Source organism: Apteryx mantelli, chromosome 19, assembly GCF_036417845.1.
Source record: "Apteryx mantelli isolate bAptMan1 chromosome 19, bAptMan1.hap1, whole genome shotgun sequence".
Classification (NCBI taxonomy): Eukaryota; Metazoa; Chordata; class Aves; order Apterygiformes; family Apterygidae; genus Apteryx; species Apteryx mantelli.
Genome location: NC_089996.1, coordinates 13,580,528 through 13,601,501, shown reverse-complemented (window position 1 = coordinate 13,601,501; position 20,974 = coordinate 13,580,528). Strand labels below are relative to the sequence as shown.

Sequence of the window (20,974 nt, the reverse complement as noted above, 5' to 3'; positions counted from 1 at the left end):
GGATGTAAGAAGCTGCAGTAAAGTGGCATTTATTTGTCCTTGCTAGAATTCTTTTCATACCTTTAATCGTTACTGCAAACTCTCAGTATCAAGAATGCCTTCACCATTGCCCACATTCAATATAAATTTAATGTTTTCATAACTAGTAGATGAGATTTAAAAATTAAAAATGCAGTATGCAGTCAGCTTACCAGAAACAGATGCTTCACAGCTGATTGGTTTTACATGGCCCCCATAATCAGAATCTGAGATTTTAAGATGTTCATCATAATCTTAAAGAGCCGTCAGAAGTGTTTTCTCATGGACATGGACAGAGATAGCAATCAAAGCAACTTTATTCTTAAATGAAATTATACTGGTCAATAGTATTTGAAGAGCTTTTGATTAGAGGGGAAGCTGATAGCAGCCTCTCTATCCAGACTGCCTGACACTTTCTTCTAGAGGTGATTCCTGCAACCTTTTGAAATGCTTTTGTATCTTCGGTTTCTGTACCAGGCCTTTGATATTCATCTGAATTCATTCAAAGTAGAACAAGATTTTTCTTTGACCCACAAAGCTCAGTTAAGTGTTTGCAATTCTGAGCAGTTTTAAACATTATTGTTTTCCTTATTTGCATCACACCCCAGCTAATAACTAATACGAACCCTCTAAGCCCAGGCAAAGGGCAGACGCTGCAGTGAGAATAGGGTTGCACAGTTGCTCAGGTGCAACCAGGACACAAGGGCAGGAGGGACTAAAGCGTACTACATACTGCTGCAGATCTGCCAAAAAGCATCAAAGGCAGCAGACACATTAACTCTCTTTAAGATCCCTTGAAAATCTCTACCATGTATATTTGATAGTGCACATCTCTGAAGACGCTGTCTCTTTTAGGCCAATGCAATTCACTGTTTTGAAATCAGCAACCACCATGCAAATGAAGCTGAGTTTTCAATGTTTTAACCTCAAATCTGACAAATGATGGTTCAGAACAAGTAGCTAGAGAGAGGAATGATCAGATCTATGCTTGCATTTTGGAGATATGATTTGCCTCTGGAGCCAATTACATATTCATAGCTAGCAGTGAGTATGGCAGCTGTTTAACTGCATAGACCAAGACTACACAATCATTTTTAGGATAAAAAATGAAGACTTGCCAATGAAAATATTTCTGTAACACAGAAGACATGATTTTCAGACTCAAAAAGTAATGTACTCTTTATCTTCTATTTATAGATCCTATTTCAATATTTAAGTACTGGTCATAAAGCAAAATTTGGTCTACAGTAGAATGAAAAGTAATTTTTTTTGTTTCATTAGATAATGAAACCCATCTGTTATGTATCAAATATTATATAACACCTCGTGAAACAACGTATTGGTTCCATCATCTTATCTGAACTCCATGGTTTTCTGGCTTATTTAGGAATGGCAGCTGCTATTGAACTGGTCTGCATTTGGCCATGTTTTAAAGAAATCATGCAAGATTTTTCATCTCAGTTTATGCATGTCCATAAATTGTGAACATAAAGGTAACATCTAGCTTTTAAGCTTTCCTATTTTTTAATAGCCAGCTATTAAACCTAGTTTTCATATAATTAAACTTATGATATAGAAAAACAGCTGCATGTTAACTGAGAAAAGAATTTCAAAGTCAGTGTGTTGTACTTCGAGGACAAATCTAGAGACCTGATTCCAAGCAAAATAGAATTTCATATATGTTTTTAAACAACAAAAATAGCCCAGCATCTGTTATTTTTTCTGTACTGATGCATAATTTATACGTTGGCTACCAAATTCTGTTTCAGAATTTATACAAAATGATGAGAACATCGTAGCATTTAACTGTGCTGTGCACATACGGTAATTGATCCTGAATTTATAACAACTGAATTCAATATCTTCTAAAGTTTACAAACTATGTGGGTTTTTTATGGTACCATATGATGAATATGAAGCCAGATTCTCATTTCTACTGAGGCCTCTTACATAATTTAGACACTATAAAAAGGCTTTCTTGTGTTTGTAAATGTAATTTCTGTCCATTTTCAGTCTGAACAGTATAAAAAAGTGTCTTTATGTAAATGCAAAACTGTATTTTTCAAACAGCATTTTCAGAGAAAATTAAAAAGTTAACTAAGGTATTTTACTTACACTAATAAAATAAGTGAGCTGCTGTTAGATCATTTAATCTAAATTGATACTAAGGTGATTAACAGCAAAGTACAATCCTCAGGTTTTAAGAATTAGATCCCACAGGATAAGCAGTCTGACTGGGATCGGGAAAAACCAATGAGAATGATTTTAACCTCAGGCATGCTAGTAATCTCTTCATTTCAATGGACCTTTCACATGCTTAAAACTAAGCAAGTTCCAGATCAGAATCAGCATACTTAGCACCTTCTCGAAATAGGCTCTGTATTTCTTTTATATCCTGATTAAAATGCATCCCTCTTCAATTAAGAATACACTTCAGTTTTACACTGCAATTTTCATTATTTGTTATAGTACTATTTTGGAGAAACAGTTCATTTAAACCTTTCACACACTAATTAAACTGCTTGCTTTCTGTTAGTGTTTATGAGACTGTTTGTACAGGTGGATTGCTGCTGCTTTTCTGATGTGATCAAACAGCACTAGTATTTGTGATTTGAGTTGTTTATTTTTAGCTTTAAAGTGTTCAGCTGTCCTTGGTAAGCTGTTTGTGTCACTATCATAATTTTTTCAAGGTTCTCTGTACGAAAAAAACCCTTCTACAATTTCACTGTGACCTTTCTTTGAGTTTGTGCATCAAATAACTCATTGGTTATGACAAAATGAACCACAGTTTACTTCAGTGTTGTTTTTCTCGTTTATATAAACAGAAGATATGCTCGTGTGTGTATAACACACAGATATCATTAATAGAAGTGATAATATTGCAATTACCACAGGAGGCCTCATGAGAGATCAAGGGACCCATAGCATCAAGCTCAGTGCAAACAAGCAAAACAACATTCTCTGCTTCCAAGAACCTATGGTCTAAAAAAGTATTTTTCGGTTGCACTGACATGAATCTTAGAAACGTCTATATTTTTCCTTTCATTGTAACTTTCATAATACGTGATTCTCACATGAAAAGACCAAATGCATAAACAACTTTTTCGTAAATATAATATCTCATTTGAATCCCATAGTTCCTTTTGACTTGTGCTGATACTGATCAGGGGAGATGTGTTCCATGAAACACTTTTCTTTTTCCTTGCCTCCTAAATATACACTAAAATTGAAAAGTCAAAAATATAGCTAGGCAGAGACTTAAGAAAGGCTGTTGCTTCACTGAGGAACATTTTAAGGGAATCTCTGCCAGTAATATTGAGCGATCTCTTGTTCAAAATCATCTAAATGATCTGAACTGCCTAAAGAATGGAGGGCTTATCCTTCAGTGTATGCACAAAAGCACTTACTTACCCTCCAAATAAATAGTGAATCAGAAGACAAGGACCTAAACATCCTTAAACTTTGAGGTGTTCAAATCTGGGATTCAGAAGTGAGAAAGTTTAAATCTAGATCCAGACTAACTGGTTTGTCTTTTTGCTGTAATTAGTCACATATGTTTCCAAATCTGCATGTACATATTACATTGAGTACAGAATTATGTATTGTTATATTAAGAATGTAGACACATACAGGTAAGAGGTTCTGTCTCATCTCCTTGTGATTTTATCACCAATGAATATGTATCACCAACCATCATGTATTCCCCATATAGACATATATATTCATCTGAATTATAGAAGAGAATGAAACTGAGCTTTGCTGAAGAACAAGGGCCTCAAGTGAACCATTCACTGAAATGAAACGTTTACTGTAGATCTGAGCTGTTGAGCAAAATGTCCTTCGCCACCATATTCAAGTTCTCAGAATTAACAGCGTTTCATTTCCTGTTTATAACAAAGCAGTTGAGAGTTGGACACAGGGTATAAACTTCTTAAGTCACCTCCAAATAGCAACATTTCATGCAGCTGCCACAGTTTTCTTCTTCAATTGCTGTCTTTTTTGACTTTAACACAGCTGCACCATAATGGATCCAACTTACTACTGTCCAGGTCCATTCAGAATAATAAAACTTCTTTTACATTACAGGCCTAGAAAATTATGATAGTTGAAATAATACTGCTGCCATAGTGAAGGTTTGTAACATTTCAGTACAGTAGTTCAGCCCAGGATATAGCAGCAAGAGATAAACGGATGAAAATTTCCTCTTACTAACTTCAGTTGAGAGTTTACATAAAGGCTGGCTGGTTTATCATATGCCACGCTTGCATTATTTTCTGATGACAGTGGTTGAATTTCTGTTTAGATCTACTCCTATTATTTCTGACTCTGTCTGCTTTTGAGGCGTCATAGCAGAGGGAGAAAAAGGCTAACCAAACCATTTTTACATCAGCATATCTTTCCAGAGCACTAGCTATGTAATCTGAAATCCAAAACCCAGCTACTGCACTGATGATGAAATGCCAGATCACATATATTAAAATCATGAAGGATTAAAAATTCCATTCCACCCTATTCCATTACACTGTGGCTTTTATTTAATTTTAATTTTATTTTATTTTTTATCCTCAATCAAGACCAGCTCATGGGTAACGATATTTCTGCTATGTTAGCAGAAGTACTATTTTTAAATCACTGTGCACCTGGCAACAGTATATTGCAAAAACAGTATTTTTTGCTCCTTTGTAGCAAAAGGAATGCCAGATGGGCTTTCCTCATAAATTGTGTCTGATAAAAACAGAAATAGGTTATCTAAATGAAAGAATTTTAGCTATACCATTATATCTTAAAACAGATTGAGGATTTTGTCAGTAGACAAATTAAGAGGAAAATAGTGAACAGAAGTAGTATTCTTTAGGTGATGGATCCTCTGGAAAGGAAAGCAAAGGTGGCTAAATGCAAACATGATGCACATACAAATTAATGTTCTAAATAAGAATATAAAAATGGAGTCAGAAAGATCAGTTTGTCCAGTTCCTATTGCTCACAGAAGTGCTTCAAACTCCTGTGTTTCCTGGCCCAGAGAGTCGTGCCCCTTTCTCTCTAGCTCAGTGCCTCTGGAATATATTTTGCAAATTGCCATACCTTTCACAGGAAGAGTAAAGAACGTGCGTGATCCAGAACAGGCAGATATTCAGCGCTTCCTCCTGGGCACAGAGAGATGTGAGCATTCAGCATGAGTCTCATCTGGCCTGCCTGACTCTTCTGAGCAGTGAGCTGCAGCGTAGAAGTGAGAGGAAGAGCAGTGCTTCAGCTCCCAGTGAACTGAGTATTAGCTCGTCTAAGCAAGCACTCAATAAAATCTTTAACATCTTGATCTTTAACACAGCAGCCTGGAAGTATGTTTTTCTGAATTTTTTCTTTTTCCTATCTTTCATTCACCAGTTTACAGTGATATAGTATCAATATATTAATGTTTTCAAGAAGGAAGGCATGCCCATATTAGATACATGTTGCCCATTCTGTCGGCCAGTTCTTTGCTTGAAACTGTCCAGCCAATTTCTGACTAAACCTTATGTCCTTCAAGAAAAATGGGCATGATTAAGGGAAGCAAAAGTGCCATCTCTGGGATCTGTTAAAGGAATTTGCAACTAGGAGTGATGCCATGGATAAACTGCATTGCTGTAGACGGATTGTTTGTGGGCCATCAATTTAAGAAAGGTTTCTGCTACGAATCCCCTTGTCTGCTGGGTTAACTTTACAAAAAACAACAACAACAAAAAACAAAACCAAAAACCCTCACACTGCTTTCACAGCATCTAGAGGGTTTGAACAAAACACAGGTCTCATGCATGACTGAAGTCGTGCAATGCAGCTGTACCTTATTTAATTTTTGTTTATAAATTCTGAAAAACTTGAAACTGAGTCAAATTCATTACATTAATTCCTTTTGACTGCATTGAAGTTATTCCATTATAGATCTCGTTATCACTGAAGGAATACAAAGTATCCCTGCATAACACTCAATATTATTAAAGTGCATGTCTGAAGTGCTTAATCAAGACAGTGGCTCCCTCCCACTAGTACTGTACGCATATGTAAGAAACGAAAGACCCTTCCTTGAAACCACTATTTCCTTTTGATTTTACTTTTTAGAAATTCTTATTTTACACTGGAATATTTTGCAGGAATATTTGAGATCATATTTTCTGTAATTTATTTATTCATGAAACCATCTACTAGAATTCTGTGCCTTTCTAACTTACTCTTAGTTTATATATATATATATATATATATTTTTTTTTTTTAATACACTGCTTGTTTAAGGCAGTTAGCAGTTATAAAACAGCTCTTTTCAACTAGAAAATGACTAGATCAAGCTGAGGTCAAGCTTTATTGAATGAAGACTGGCAAACATCATGTGACTATGAGCTGGTGATATACAGTGATATGTTGCACTGATCTATGATGACACTGAATTGTTTTTTATGGTGATTTAAAGGTGAAACCTTATTATACGCAAGCTTAACATTTCTATGGAGGAAAGAATGTGTCAGCAATAAAAGCAATGACTTTCACAGAGAAGAAGACTATCAGCTCGTTAGAGCTTGATAAAGGTTTAATGGTAGAGCTATGGACTAAGATGGACTTTAAGGACTAACATCGGAAGCCTAGACAGGAGATAACTATCAACACTAGAAAAAAGGAATGCCGCTGAATGATACATAAGTTCACACCAAATGGCAGAAAATTAAGAATAGATCCATTTCTCCATTGGTCATATCCCACTTAGCATGTAATTTAAGCACATACTTTAAAACACGTTTAACTGCTTTTCTAGCAAGGGATGGGTTTAAAAGAAAAATTTCCCAGATAGTGGCTTTGGGGAAAGCAACTCAGATGAGCACTGGTGTTTATTCTTGAAAACAGATTTTAGAAGCTACATTATACATTCAGTAATACTTAATTATTTTCAAGCTCTGAAAATCCATGTTTAACTGTAAATTATTTCTATTTACAAGATGTAATTAGCAGGAATGGACATAAGGTGAAATGCAATCAAATTAACTTATCAAGATGGAAAACAACGCTTATTTCTTGGATAACTAAAAGTGCATTTTGTTTGGCTAAAAGTAAATCTTAAAGATGAACTAATAGTCTTCTTATTGCCTCTTATGGAAATTTTATTTTTATTCTTAAATTTCTCATATTTAAAACTAGTTTGAAGGCCATAGGAACCCTTGTTATTTTTCTATAGCTATTATTGTTCTTGGCCTTGCTGTAATTTCAACACGAATTTGTGTGGTTTTCTAATTAGTCAAAGCAAGCTGATTTTGAAATTACAGTCCTTCAAGGTTTTGCCTAAAGATACCATAACTGAGTTGATACTGGAGATGGCTAAATTGGAGAGTTTTCATAGTTAGCTGGTCATCTGGATATACAAGCTCACTTAAAATTAAAAATGGCTTTTCCAGGCTCACATCAGTGTTGATGTGTCAAAGCTAAAACTGGACATGATTTTCAGAAAGACAGGCATGGCTAGAAAGTAGTGGTAAGTCACACTGGGGAGGTAGTGTAAAAGCAAGCTCTGAAGAAGCAACTTTTTTTTTTTCAAAAGGCCATAAATAACACTTGGAGTGCATTGTATTGGTATGACTTACAATATCATATTTTCCTATAGCAAAAAATCTCCTAGATGAAATTAGCTTTAAAGCATCTCCAAGAATATGCTGGCTATCATCAATTCAATGGCTGTTGGATAAAAGACAGGATTTGGTTTTATTACATCCTCATGTTTATTTAAGTAGATTTCATATTACTTTTTCATAATGTTTGTTAACATGTTTTCATATTTTACGTTTTATTAAAACATTTATTTTAGCAAACTGACAAATAGGACTTCCTGTCCAGGATTTCTGAATATGTTTTGCTTGTTTTGCAGGACCCTAAATATTTCAAGTCACAGAAGACTGGAAGAGGCCACTTAAAGGAAGGCTGGAGAGAGACTCATCAGCCAATTATGTGTTCCTACAAACTTGTGACTGTGAAATTTGAAGTTTGGGGACTTCAAACCAGAGTGGAGCAATTTGTACACAAGGTCGGTGAATAGCTGTTTCTCACCCTTCACATGAGCAGAGCTTGAGTACTGTGCTGCACACGAATGGCTGTGTTGGAGCTAGGAGATCAGCTGGATCTGCTGTCGGGCCTCTCTCAAGGTCTGAAAGATCTGGAGCACAGCTGAAGCGTTCATCTCCGCATATAAACTTGCCAAAGTCTGGAATTGCTGAGGTCTAAGGCTGAGACAACTAGCACTAGCATTTTCAATGCTGTGATAAATATATGACCTAAATTATTTAGGAGTATAAACAAGTAATTTACATATAACAACGATGTGCAGGGTTGCTTACAGACAGGTAGTGGCAGAGTTTTCCAATCAGTCTACTAAAGAATTAATAAATGGCATAACTGCCAAATGATAATATTTTTCAGAGTACTGAACCTTTCATATGTTTAAAAAATTAACAGGGAAAGGGAAAAGAGTTCCAATCTATTTGCCCAAAGATTAATGGATTCTGTACCATTCCCAAGTGGCTTCCCATGCTAGTTAAAGCCATGCGGACCTGATCTGGTGTTGGCATTAGTCCTGCTTCAAGTGGGTGGTTGGACTATAAGACCTTCAGAGGTCCCTTGCAGCCAGTATTTCTATGATTTTGTGATTCTTTAGCGTATGTCTTTTTAGAGACAAAAGTGTCAGATCGTTTTGACCTAAATCCTGTTGAAAGACAATAGTGTTACTTTTCTAAAATGTTTTGCTGCTGTAAGGGTATTTAACCTTTTCCTTATTTCACAGGTGGTCAGAGATATACTATTGATTGGTCACCGGCAGGCTTTTGCCTGGGTTGATGAGTGGTACGGTAAGTCTTCTCCAAATTAAACACACTTAAAAGGGCTGATCCAAAGCTTATAAAAATTAATGACAGATTTCCACTGGCTTTCATAGACCATCGGGTTCTAATACAAATTTAAGTTGTTCATGAAAGACTTGGAATTACATTCAATTTCTCTGGAATATACACAGCTTATTTACAGCAGGTTCTTTATAACAAGAGTAGGCTGTATTTTAGACAGACAGTAGGCACTATACAGGGCCCTCTGTATATCCCTACATCTTGGAGTATATGCATCTGTCCAGTCACCCTGCATTTTAGGCAGATGGAAGCTGTTCCTGCAAACAGTCATCTATATATGGAGAACCGCAGGCAGGTTTGAATAAAGCCTCTTATTAAGACTGTACTAACATGCAATCATTTCCATACTGCAAACTGTTAAGGCCTCTGATCCAACACGTTTTCAGCTTCTCAGGAAGGTTTTAAACTGTTAATATAAACCGCAATAAAGAAAAGATGGGACTTTAAAGTCCCTTCTGAAAAATGGATATAAATATAAAACCTACTCAGCCTTATTCAACAGCAGCTGCATGCAAAAACTGCTCTGAATCCCTGCACCAGCTGTAGGAATGGGCACTTTCAATGGTACAGGGTAATTTTGAACATCAAAACAGCCAGTTATATTTATCACTGTACAATAAGCTCACAGGGTTATTCCTTTTTACATACATATTCAGTATGATACATCCATAATCATAGATACTTGTAGAACAGTTTCTAAAACATTCTTGTAACATAGGGTAGCAATTTGGGAACCTATTTCAGTTATATTAGACCCTGCTTAAACTTCAGGGGAACACTGTATGGGGCAATTCATGGATAAGAATGACACCTGTCTTTCATTGGAACTCAGAAACATTCAGCATTGCTTAGATATACAGTCAATTATCCCAGCTGGTGTAAACACACACATCTTCAGTGACTTCATAAACCTGCATAATTTTACACTAGAATCTAACTATAACTTGATTGTGCTGATTATTTGAAATTATAGAAAAAATTGTGTTTGAAATCATAATTTATCTTATTATAAATTTAATAATGCATGAGAAAGCCTGTGCTGTAATGATCTTAAAAATACTAAAATCCGCTAAAAAAAGATCTTTTTTTATTTGCGGGTAGCCATAAGTGAGTAGGAGAATTTTGTATCCAGTGAGAAAAGAGTTCTTAAGAGATCTGAATTCTTTTTGTATTTCTTACATGAAATGTAGTGATCCACTATCTCCCTAAACAAGCCTAAGTCATCTGTATGCATTCATTGGGATAAAGACCTTTGAGAACATTAGTTCTCTGTAGCTGTCTAGAATATACCTCTGCTCCTTTTCCCAGAAGCTGAGAAAAACTTAGAAATTAAGATATTTTCCAGGGTGATCACTTGAGATATTTTCTAAATTGACTGTTTTCAACTGATTTTTCAGAACAGATCCAATTATGTTCAGTTTTCTTTCATATTTAACTATTTCCATAACATTAGAGTTCTATTTCTCTTCCATAATCTGTGATAGGTCTTTATATATAATGTATTCTGATTTTATGAATATCATACAGCAATCAGAGAAGGTACAAAGAAATTCTAACTGATGACTTTAAATAAATATAAAACATCCTGGCTTCATACAAAAGTTGAGCCCATAAATCTGCCCAAAAATATGTATTAAAGCAAGACATAAAAGTTACTGAGAAACCTAGAGTTAGCTGCACTTCTGCAAAGTTCTTGATACAGAGCAAAGTGAGTATTTATAAAATTAAACATATGGGATCAGTTTAGCCCAAAAAACATTTAGCTACAAATTCCCTACCTTACTTCTGAATGCACCCTGCCAAAAATACTCTTTCCATAATTAAATATTTGCAATACACAATTATCTTGTGTTTTTTTACTGTCATAGTGAGAATATTTGCTAAATAATATCATGTGATTTTAGTACTTAACGGTCAGGTTAAGCACAAAAACCTAAAAAAATCTGGGCTCACTAAAATAAGTATGAATAAAGGCTAAACATATAATGGGATTTATAAAAAAAATAGAAAGAAAGTGCAGAAGGTTAATTTAGGCAACTGTCTGCGCTGTCTGCAGCTCATGTGCCCCTGCATCGCTGTGAAGACTAAAGTTTGATAAGGCTCCCTGACTAGAAACTGAGTATTTCATTATCCAAGATTAGTGAGCTCCAATTTGTATACATCCAGTACAATTTAATGTTTGATCTGTAACATTCTTTTGGTAATGTTCTTGACATGTGCATGGGTGTGGGGAGAGTTTTTTTAAAATACCTTTTTTGAAGTATCTGTGTGCCTTCAATGTGTCTATTATCATCTTTTCAAATAAAAGTTCAAGGAAGATTCTGAGAAGATGTAAGTCATCTAAAGTGAATTGAATAATCAGTATATTAAAATCAACTATTAACATATTATGTTACTGTTGCAAGTATGAATGTTTTTTGTCATTAAATTTACTGAACTGTTATTATTAAGAAAATCTATTTCACAATGTCACTTACTAATAAAAAGCATGTTCTCTGCTTGGCAAAAATGCATCTTAGCATGTTCTTTACATGGCTTATGAGCTTGGTTTTCATTCCAGATAACAGTAAAAGAATAGGTTGAAAGAATATTAACGATAGTGTTACTCCATGTTTCATTTTGATCAAAATTTTACACTGCACTTCATTTTCACTGATAAAGTATTACATTGTGTTACTGATATAACAGCTGAAGTTTTATCTTTCCTTAAAAGCAGTCTTGTGAAGCAAGAGCCTCGTATCATATAACAAGAAGCGGTGTGATATAAGGTTTCACAAATCCAAATGACACATAATGAACTTGAGAAAAATGATAACCTCAAGAACTGAAATGCAGTGTACATTACTAGAAGTGGTACACATTTTGGAATAATTTTAGATTAATTGGATTCCTTTTTTACTAAAAAACATGATTTATGACAAAAACATTTTAAAATCCTTCACAATTGCTGAGAGTTATATAGCAAGCACCTAAGAGACTATTCACTAGTTTGACATCAGGCATGCCTAGGCAATGATAAACGATCATATCAGTAGAATCAGCCTGATTTGTAGAATTTTTATAATCCATTGCATGGTTTGAGGCCACAGAATTATTAAAGTGTTCACTAGTAATCCACTTACCACTGTAATTAAATGTTAGTTTCTGGAATTTAAGCTGATTGTGTTTTAACAGTAAAAGAGTTTACTGGTTATGAGACATACCATGCAAAGATAACATTATAAAATCTTTTTGAAAGTTCCTAGAAAGGTAAGTAAGTCTTTATAATATTTTTATATCTATTTTCTCTTCCAAGGGATCTTCTAAAATCTTTTTAGAAGATCCTCACCTTTGCCAAGACGTGCACTTCAATATTTTTTGCCTCTTATGTTATACAGATACTCCTAAACAATTTCCACTCCTTCCTGTTCTCTGACTCCCTTTGACTTAACCTTCTTATACCTTCCTTGGCTGATATAACTACCTTTATGAGTCAATTTTCATAAAGCTAGTTGCTCCCTGCTTTTTTTTAATCTTTTTTGGCTTCTGCTGAAAGGCTTATGTATTCCTAGAACCTTCTCCTTGAAAAAAAAAAAAAAAGAAGTTTTCACTGAATCAATGGAAAATGCCAACAATTTTGAACTTTTTACAGATATGACTATGGATGATGTTCGAGAATACGAGAAAAATATGCATGAAAAAACCAACATTAAAGTTTGCAATCAACATTCATCTACTGTGGATGAAATAGAGAGCCATGCCAAAGCAAGAGTATGTCAATTTTTAAAACATGTTGCCCATCCTCAGCTAATATACTTGCACAGATCAGAGAAGAGCAATCAACTTTCAACCAACTGATCTTGCTGACCAGTCAGTGTGATTTTGGGGAAGTTTTGCTTCAATAGGAACAGAATCTTTCTCCAGGAAGTGCAATCCTGCATTTCTTTTGCACTGTAAACTGCGACTGATGTAAGAAAGGGCAGGGTTGGACTCGTATACAACTCCCTGTCTTCCAGGAAAACAAAATTCTCCAATTTCAGTTGAATGCCTACAGGGGAATTTAATTATCAGTTTTACCTTCTATTGTTTGAATAGTTTAAAACTTATGCAAAAGTTCAGAGTGCATTAGTCAAAAAGCCAAGAACATGGAGAGTGGAAAATTTCTATGGGACTGATAAAACTGTTTGCTTCACCAGGAAAAAAGCTAAGGCATTATTGACTTATTTCTATATGATTTTAATGCTGTCACTGATTAGCTACCGACAAGGTGGGAAGAAGTATTTTCAAAGTATATAACTGAGCAGTCTGTGGAGAGGGGCAGGTTTCTGTGTAGGTGCTTTGATTCAGATTCTGGAAACTCCATAAAGAATTTAGGTTCCTAACTTGGGCACCTAAATTAGATGCCCAGAGTTGGAAATTATTAGTATCTGCAAACAGAAGAGATACGGTGACCTTTGCTTTTAAAAATGTTATTTTTCTTTTGTTTGTACTAACTGAGCCATAGAACTCATGGTTTTACCCATGTAACGAGTATTGGGCAAGGCATGAAGGGTTAAATCTTAAATCCTGAAGTCCTTCCATTGTTCTTATTCACTGAAAGTTCTCACCAGGCTGAGAAGATGTTATTTAAGTAATACATACGAGTTTTATTCTTGTATTCATATTGCTGCAATACCATTAACATCAAGGTTACTCCTTACCCTATTACCGAACTGAGAATCAGTTCTGACATTGGCTTTACATTCAGGATTTGGCTTTGATTAAGAAGTCTGCCATTCTTAGTTAGATCATGTGTATCAAAATTGCCATTGAGGTCAGGACAGAATTTGTCATTTATGAGAAAAAAAAAAAGAGAGAGCAGTCACATATTTCTGCATCCTTTTTAGCTCAGGGTAAAGATTAGTTTTACTTGAGTGATTATCAGCACAGAATTGAATTTGAAGGGAGCATAAGCTAAAAAGCAAAACTTAACTGAAGGGGCAATGAGTATTTCATATCTGAATTTAGAATGGACAGGCTTGGAGGATACCACTTAAACAAGACTAATCAATCTTCTTTTCGCTTTAATGGCCAGTAAACTGAGAAATCTTCCTGTGCCATTTCACTCTCTTTCACTGAAGACAAGTTTTGTTTTATTTCATACAGAAGTCCTCAATCAAAAAAAATAGCTGAAGTGAATGTATAGTCTCCCTTTGATGTCAGTGTGCTTTTAAGCGGTTCAAATTCAGAAACACTACATGCACTGTTTTAGAGTGAAACAAAATGTAAATGAGCGAAACAGGTTCAAATCTATCTCCAACAAAAGTAGGTACAGTTCCTCTGGGACCATCTGTTTTATTTCCACCACTTATCTCAGCTTTGAAAATAGCTTAGTCTTCACTCCTCGTAACTGGCACTGCTCTGTAGGCTGAAAAAGTCCCTGGGATGTAATCTAGAGGGAAGAGAAAAGGCAGCTGGCAACATGTGTGGTTTTGTTAATTTAATATGATGTTGTAATACAACATAAAGCTTCTTTCACATAACTTTTTGCAGCCAAGGCTACAGATGCATGCAGCTGGATAATATTTAAAAGTGTCAATGTACTGGAAGTGTAGGGTTTTGCCATACATATGGTAAATGCTATTGCCAGTCCATGTCTCAGACACCCAAATGTGCAAGAATTTTAAATTAATTAAAATGTCCATATTTTTATTTCTGTTTTTTGAGTTTTCAGAGCTCAAAGAATCTATAAACTGATTTTATGAGACTTGACTGTCTCTGGTCTCTGTCTTAAAGTGCCAAGTAGCCTGAGATCCATAATGAAGTCACACAAATGAAAACACTGGTAAGGAAAGAATAGAGAATGGTAGCAGGAATGTATTCATCAGCGAGTACAGACACTCAGTAAACTGTGTTCCCTGTTATACGATTATGGAACATAAGTTATCCCTGTCCTACCACACTTTCACATCAGTTTGGGCACAGATTTCTTCTTTCCCCCTCAACATCACCTGACTCATCCTTACTGTGGTCCCGAGTGTGGAGTTGGGGAGCAGCAAGTAAGCAAAACTATTTGACATTCATACAGAAATGTTAACAGAACTCTCAGTTGACTGTTTAAAAAAAAAAATACTTCCCAAGGACCTATTATTATTTAGAAAAAAAATAGAACTTAAAAGGGATTTTATTGGATGTTTTTGGCTGTGCCTTTTTTCTATCTTGTGGTAGTCAACTATTCCAGTTAGAGACACCATTTAGCAGATACGATTTTCTCTGTTCTAGCTGGGGTAGATTTGAATATGCTGAGTTTCATTCTGTGAATCCTTCAAATAAATTCACTAATTTAACATGATTTTCAGTGAAAATCAGTAAATTTATTTGAATTGGCACAGTGGACATCTTACAGGCAATGCAGACATGAAGCAGCGAATTTAGGAAGATCTTGCTGATTTTTGCTCAGTGTATCCGTTTGTAGCAGATGTCATTCATTTAGGATATTATTAGAAAAGTTTTGCATAGCTCAGCTTAGAACACGTTTATTGTGGGCTAGCTCTGCCCCCTTGTGGGTTTCTACAGCACTGTGACACATTTGTCACCTGCATAAGACTCTCACTACTCTTAAAGCAGCATCCTGTGGACCTGTTTTTCCATTGCAAAGTGGCTTTAACCAGTCTAATCTATTCTCATTTTGCATCTATTTTCCAGGGAATTAAGAAGCAGTGGATCTGTCAGTTGTCCATAAATATTTAAGTATTGATTCTGGATGGGAAAGTTGGAAAGTGTGTTGTGACTTTATCAAATCAGAAGGAATACTTTAGGCTTTATTAGTAGAAAGGCATATTGTCCTCAGTTATGTGCATGCAACTGCAACTAGAAATCAATGGAAGCTGTGCTTGGGGAGAGAGAATTTTTCATCCCTTGATAATTACAATAAGCGAACAATGTAACTGTGCTGGTGCCAGCCCTTTATCTGGTTCGTGCTCACAATCTAGATACAAAAAAAAAAGCTTTCTATCAGTTTTATTTAGTTTAAAGTTCAGAAGAATTCTACTTGCCTTCCCTGTATCTAAGTGTATTCTTTAACTGCTTGCGAAATAGTTTGATTTTTCTAGCAGTTACAGAGGTAGCACTCTTTATTCATATTCAGTTCAGACTCAGGAAGAACAATTAGTATGTAATTAACATACTTCCTTTTTTTTTTTTTTTACACTGGTTGCTTATTTTACTCCAATCCATGCATTACAATAGGGAGGCATTCATATGGAGAATCATTTAATGATGAGCATGATAGACATTCATTTCCCGATTTAGAATTTGGATGGAAGTAGTTTAACTAAGTTAGTGAAATCATCATTTGAAATGATTCTAACGTGCCATTTATCTTTCTTTTCTTCTTGTTGAAGACATGACAATGGATGAAGTCCGAGAGTTTGAACGAGCAACTCAGGAAGCTACCAACAAGAAAATTGGGATTTTCCCACCTGCAATATCTATCTCTAACATTTCCATGCCTTCTTCAACCCGCAGTGCTCCATCTAGTGCTCCATCTACTCCTCTCTCCACAGATGCTCCTGAATTCCTAACAGTTCCCAAAGAGCGGCCTCGAAAAAAGTCTGCTCCAGAAACTCTCACTCTTCCAGATCCAGAGAAAAAAAACCTTTAAATTTAACCCAGCATGTTTCCTTCCGATAAGCCATGTCTACCACAGCAAGAGTAACTCAATATCTACAAAGGTCATGATGGTTGGTCATTTGGTTTTTGCTTAAAATAATCTTACTGCTGTGGAAAGATTGCTTCTTTACTCAGATATGATCCTTAAAACCTTCAGAGAAGTGCATGCAAGAGAACATAATTCATATATTCCTAAAGTGTTCCTAGCCATATGGCACGTCTTACTGACATGCAATGAAATAGTCTGAGGAGAATCCTATAAAAGAAAAAAAAAATCTTTCTGTAGCAGTATGTCTAGCTACAAATCTTCATCTAGGTCACAGCATTTATAATTAGGAGTAGGTATTTAGTAAAGCTGCCAAGGACTTCTGAGGCAAATTTGTGCCAACTAGAATGCAGGGTTAACAGGAAAAAAACTCCCATTTTCTTCTATTGTAACTGATTTTTAAATCCTTCCTACACTCAGGCTTCTCATGTATATTCATAAACCTTTGACCTGCAGCTCATTGTACTTGAACACCAACAACAATCATTCAGATTCACATTTTGCTCAATGACTCAGGAGCTGGGGCCAAGCTAACAAATACTAAACTTTTCCAACCTGAAGTATCACTGTATTGAAGCCCCAATTGTAATTAATTATACTAACTTTGAGGCCATTCAACTATTTCTATCTTGCACAGAATTTATAAAAGAAACCACCCATTTCTTGTAAATAATGTATTTTAATAGCTCTCCCCTGTACTTTTGTGATCTCTTAAGTCTGTATTGGTGTTCATGACTCCTGTTCTATGTATAAGATGGAAAAACAAGCAGCTAATTTGAGCCAGCTGAGAAGCAAAACCAATGAATTCTGTCCTGTCCTCACCGGAAGAAGACTACTCATTATGCTGTAAGACCTTCAGTGTAAAGGAAAGAAAATAGGAGACTCCTGGGCTTTTTCTTATCCTGCCTTTCATCTTTCCTACACAGTACAATCTCTGCTAACAGGAAGCTGGTCCCAGGCTTTACCATTGTCTCTGAAGAAGAGGTGAATAAAATCTGTCACTTAGAAATGAACCATGGGGCTGCTCAGTCCCATGGAGGGTGACATTAAGGAAGAAGAAATGCTCTTCCTGGCCTGTGTGTGAAATCACTCTTCAATCTCAGGAATGAAAATCTAGAAATGGATATTACCCCATAGAGATATGCAGATTGGGGGGTGGGGGGAAGAAAGGAAATGGCAGAAGTGGTCTCTTCCTTCCTTCCTTCCTTCCTTTCTTCCTTCCTTTTTTAAGCCTAAGCTCAGTGAGAACCTTTCCCAATTTGTCTTTCATACAAATTGCTATTTAATGAATGTTGTCAGTAGCTATCTCTATTGGTTGCTGTAGTAGTCATTAAATAAGCCACCATTCAGTTCCCAGTGAATGATAGCGTATTGCCTGAATCACATGATTAAAGTGGGTGATATTTTGTACCATTGGTTGCAATGGTCCCCTTAAAAAAAGTTGCAGTCCTTGGGAGCTGAACTATCACTGAATAATGAACAATCAGTTTGGGGATGGCCTTTTACCTGAAAAGGATGTTTGTGCCATCTTCTCAGCACAATGGTATGATTTGCTCATGCAAGTTTGACTGGCTTAAATGCACTGAACTTCTCAACAGCTGTATATCCAGTAGAAGTTATGTTGAATGTGTGATATTAATAGGGTAGTTTTAGTAGCAGGAGAGGTAATTCCACTGTCAACCTGCACTGAAAACGTGTATATTTGTTTGATAGTTAAAACCCTGTAGCTAGCAAAATCCAGGAGCTCTTTGTAGGTTAGCTGTGGTCTGATTTCATGCATTCTCCCACTTACTGTCCATGGTCTGCTTTCCTTTTCTTCTCCAAGCTAGTAATTTTGTGTGATTAGTAAACCAACTGACAATGATTTTTTGTATGAAAAACAGCCACTGTAATGCTGCAAACAAAACTTTCCTACATTAGTTTATGACATCAGCTCACAGAAGAATGTACAAATTAAGTATTCATGATTATAACTGGTCTAATCATTTTTTTTTATTTAATAGCAAAATGCAAATATTGGCAGAGAAGGCAGAGAAGGGAGACCTTTGAAAGCATAAAGTATTGTTTGGTTGGGTTTCATTACCTGAATTTGACCTACGTACAAATCGTTTGGGTCCTCACCACCTGAAATTATATTTTTCAATGAATTTGCATATACATATAACTTTATATATATATGTTTTAGCATCTGGGTTTGACACAGATTATTAGACCAAAGTAATCATACCTTTTACCCATATTGAACTGCTTCACTTCCTATCCCATGTGGATACATTTTTTATCATATTATGTAGGTTTGGGGATAATGAATATATGAAAATTATTAACATACCTGAATAGGACATAACTCAGTAGCTGCATGACAGATATGTAAGAGAAAGAAAGACACTGATCATGTCATGGAAAAAATGACAGACTGCTTAATGCTGTGCCTCCCTCCGCATGTGCTGCTGCCATACCCACTTCCAGCTCTCAGTTCTGTTCTGTAGCAGTATCAGGTTTAATCACTGGAAGACAGCCTTAAGTTACTGCAGGCCAAAATTAGGATCGGGATCATCCATATTGCCTCCATTTTGCTTACTAATGAAGGCAAATAAAAAGATCTGTAATGATCCATTGCCTTGTGTAAGAAATAACTGCAGGCTTTTTATGGGCTGTATAAGCATCCTCTACTGTGTTCTGCTCAGTTTTCTCCACTAGTCAGTCATTAATCATTTCATCAATATGATCTTTAAATATCAATTCTTTTTCTGTTTTTTTAATGCAGGATGACTTTTCTTCCAGAAAATTCCTGACAAACATATACACACACACATACACAATTAAATAAAAAGGAAGGTCAGAATACTTGGTGACAGATTTTGAGGGAATGCAGTTTGCTTTCATTACTGATTTTGTCACAGCGCTTTTTGTTGTATTTTTAAACATCTTTATTGGGAGAAAAATAGAGAGTATTTTGCAAGTGTTCATCACTTCTTTTGCAAAAAATAAATAATGTAATTATCTAGTGAGTGCATCTTTAAAGTATGGTGCCAGGCAGCAAAGCTCAATAGTCGAAATAGCTGTGTCTTCCTATTCTCTGCCACAATGATTGAAGGATTACATGATACAGCTCTGCTACGACTATACAAGGAATACACATCAAGAAGAATACACTTCAGAATAGATAATGTGATCAGTTTGTTTGGGTTTGTATTAAAACCTCCCAGGCTTGCTCCTACTTTCATGAATTTCATTGAGAACAATCATAACAAAGTAACTGGCAATCCACTGCAGTCTTTAGAAGATTTGATCTAATAAATTAAAAAATGAGGCATTCATAAAGACTATCAGGAGCAACACATTCCTGACACACTTACTTAATGGGATTTCTTCTGAATGTATTGGTTGATTTTGTAAATGACTGGATAAATCCTATTGAAAGAAACTATTTGACCTTTTCTTTGGCTTTTTTAATTATTCTGGAAGGTTATTTTGTGACATCTAGTAGCCAATTTGCATTAATTGCTGCTGTAGAGATTTTGAAATGAAAATATTTGTTCTTTGACTTTCATTTTGTAATAAGACAGCTACATTTTGTTAAAACCGCTTTGAAGCTTGCTGCACTATAACTTTAAAAGAATGTGCTATCATTTGAAGTAAGCCAAATGTATATGCTTTTTATGAGTTAGTGAGTGCAGTAAGAGAGAATTCATGAACTTGTCAATAGGAACTTTTCCATTTCCTTGTTTGGACCTGATTTTATATGTGTAAGTTAAAAAATGCTAAATAAGTCTAACAATGTTTTGCTTTAAACAAACAGCATGGTCATTGAATTACAATTTCCTGTAGTTTTGTGGTGTCACTGAAACAGATTCACTTTTTAATTTCATTTCTGTGACAATTCCACGTGACTCTGAATGTCCAGTAATTCATTTATTTAGAGTTATGACAGCTACATTAGCCAATACACCACTACCATCAAAGAAGGACCAAGTTTTGAAATACTCTGTATGTTAGATAATGCAAAGCTAACCAGGAGAATTTGATGGTCATATTTTTCATCCATATCACTTCGTTTCTGATTTTTTTCAAATTTATTTATTTTTAATACTGTACTTTTCCTTGCATTTTGTTGTAAATAAACTACCTACAGTTATTCTTTACAAGTGTAGCTATTTTCTTTTATTCCGTCTCCTGTGGCAAGGAACATAGCCATTAACATTTCTGCCTCCAGCTCTACAAATCACTTGCTCAAAATTAAGCTGCACAAAGAATTGGCATTGTAAGTGAAATTCAAACAGCTTAGGACATTTACTGAGGATGCAATTCAGGTTTTGTTGCTCTTCAAGCTTTTTAAAGATTTTATCATGGCAGGTGTCACATCAATCTGATG

The 20,974-nt window shown here is 35.4% G+C and overlaps 1 protein-coding gene and 1 long non-coding RNA gene across 3 annotated transcripts in view; one reads left to right on the top strand and one right to left on the bottom strand.

Moving 5' to 3' along the window:
* The window catches only part of LOC106493133 (uncharacterized), a 39,381-nt gene extending 28,065 nt beyond the window's left edge, over positions 1-11,316 (bottom strand). For both annotated transcript variants that reach the window (XR_010886057.1, XR_001294107.2), the window contains exons 1-2: positions 11,175-11,316; positions 5,101-5,232 (exon numbers count right to left, since the gene is read on the bottom strand). This is a non-coding gene — a long non-coding RNA (uncharacterized lncRNA). The remainder of the gene's footprint in view (positions 1-5,100; positions 5,233-11,174) is intronic.
* PITPNC1 (phosphatidylinositol transfer protein cytoplasmic 1) overlaps positions 1-20,747 on the top strand; it is a 93,638-nt gene extending 72,891 nt beyond the window's left edge. Inside the window, exons 7-9 of the mRNA XM_013953100.2 lie at positions 7,898-8,053; positions 8,807-8,870; positions 16,286-20,747. Coding sequence (XP_013808554.1) covers positions 7,898-8,053; positions 8,807-8,870; positions 16,286-16,545 — 480 coding nt within the window. The 3' untranslated portion in view covers positions 16,546-20,747. The remainder of the gene's footprint in view (positions 1-7,897; positions 8,054-8,806; positions 8,871-16,285) is intronic.
* Positions 20,748-20,974: the final 227 nt, after the last annotated feature.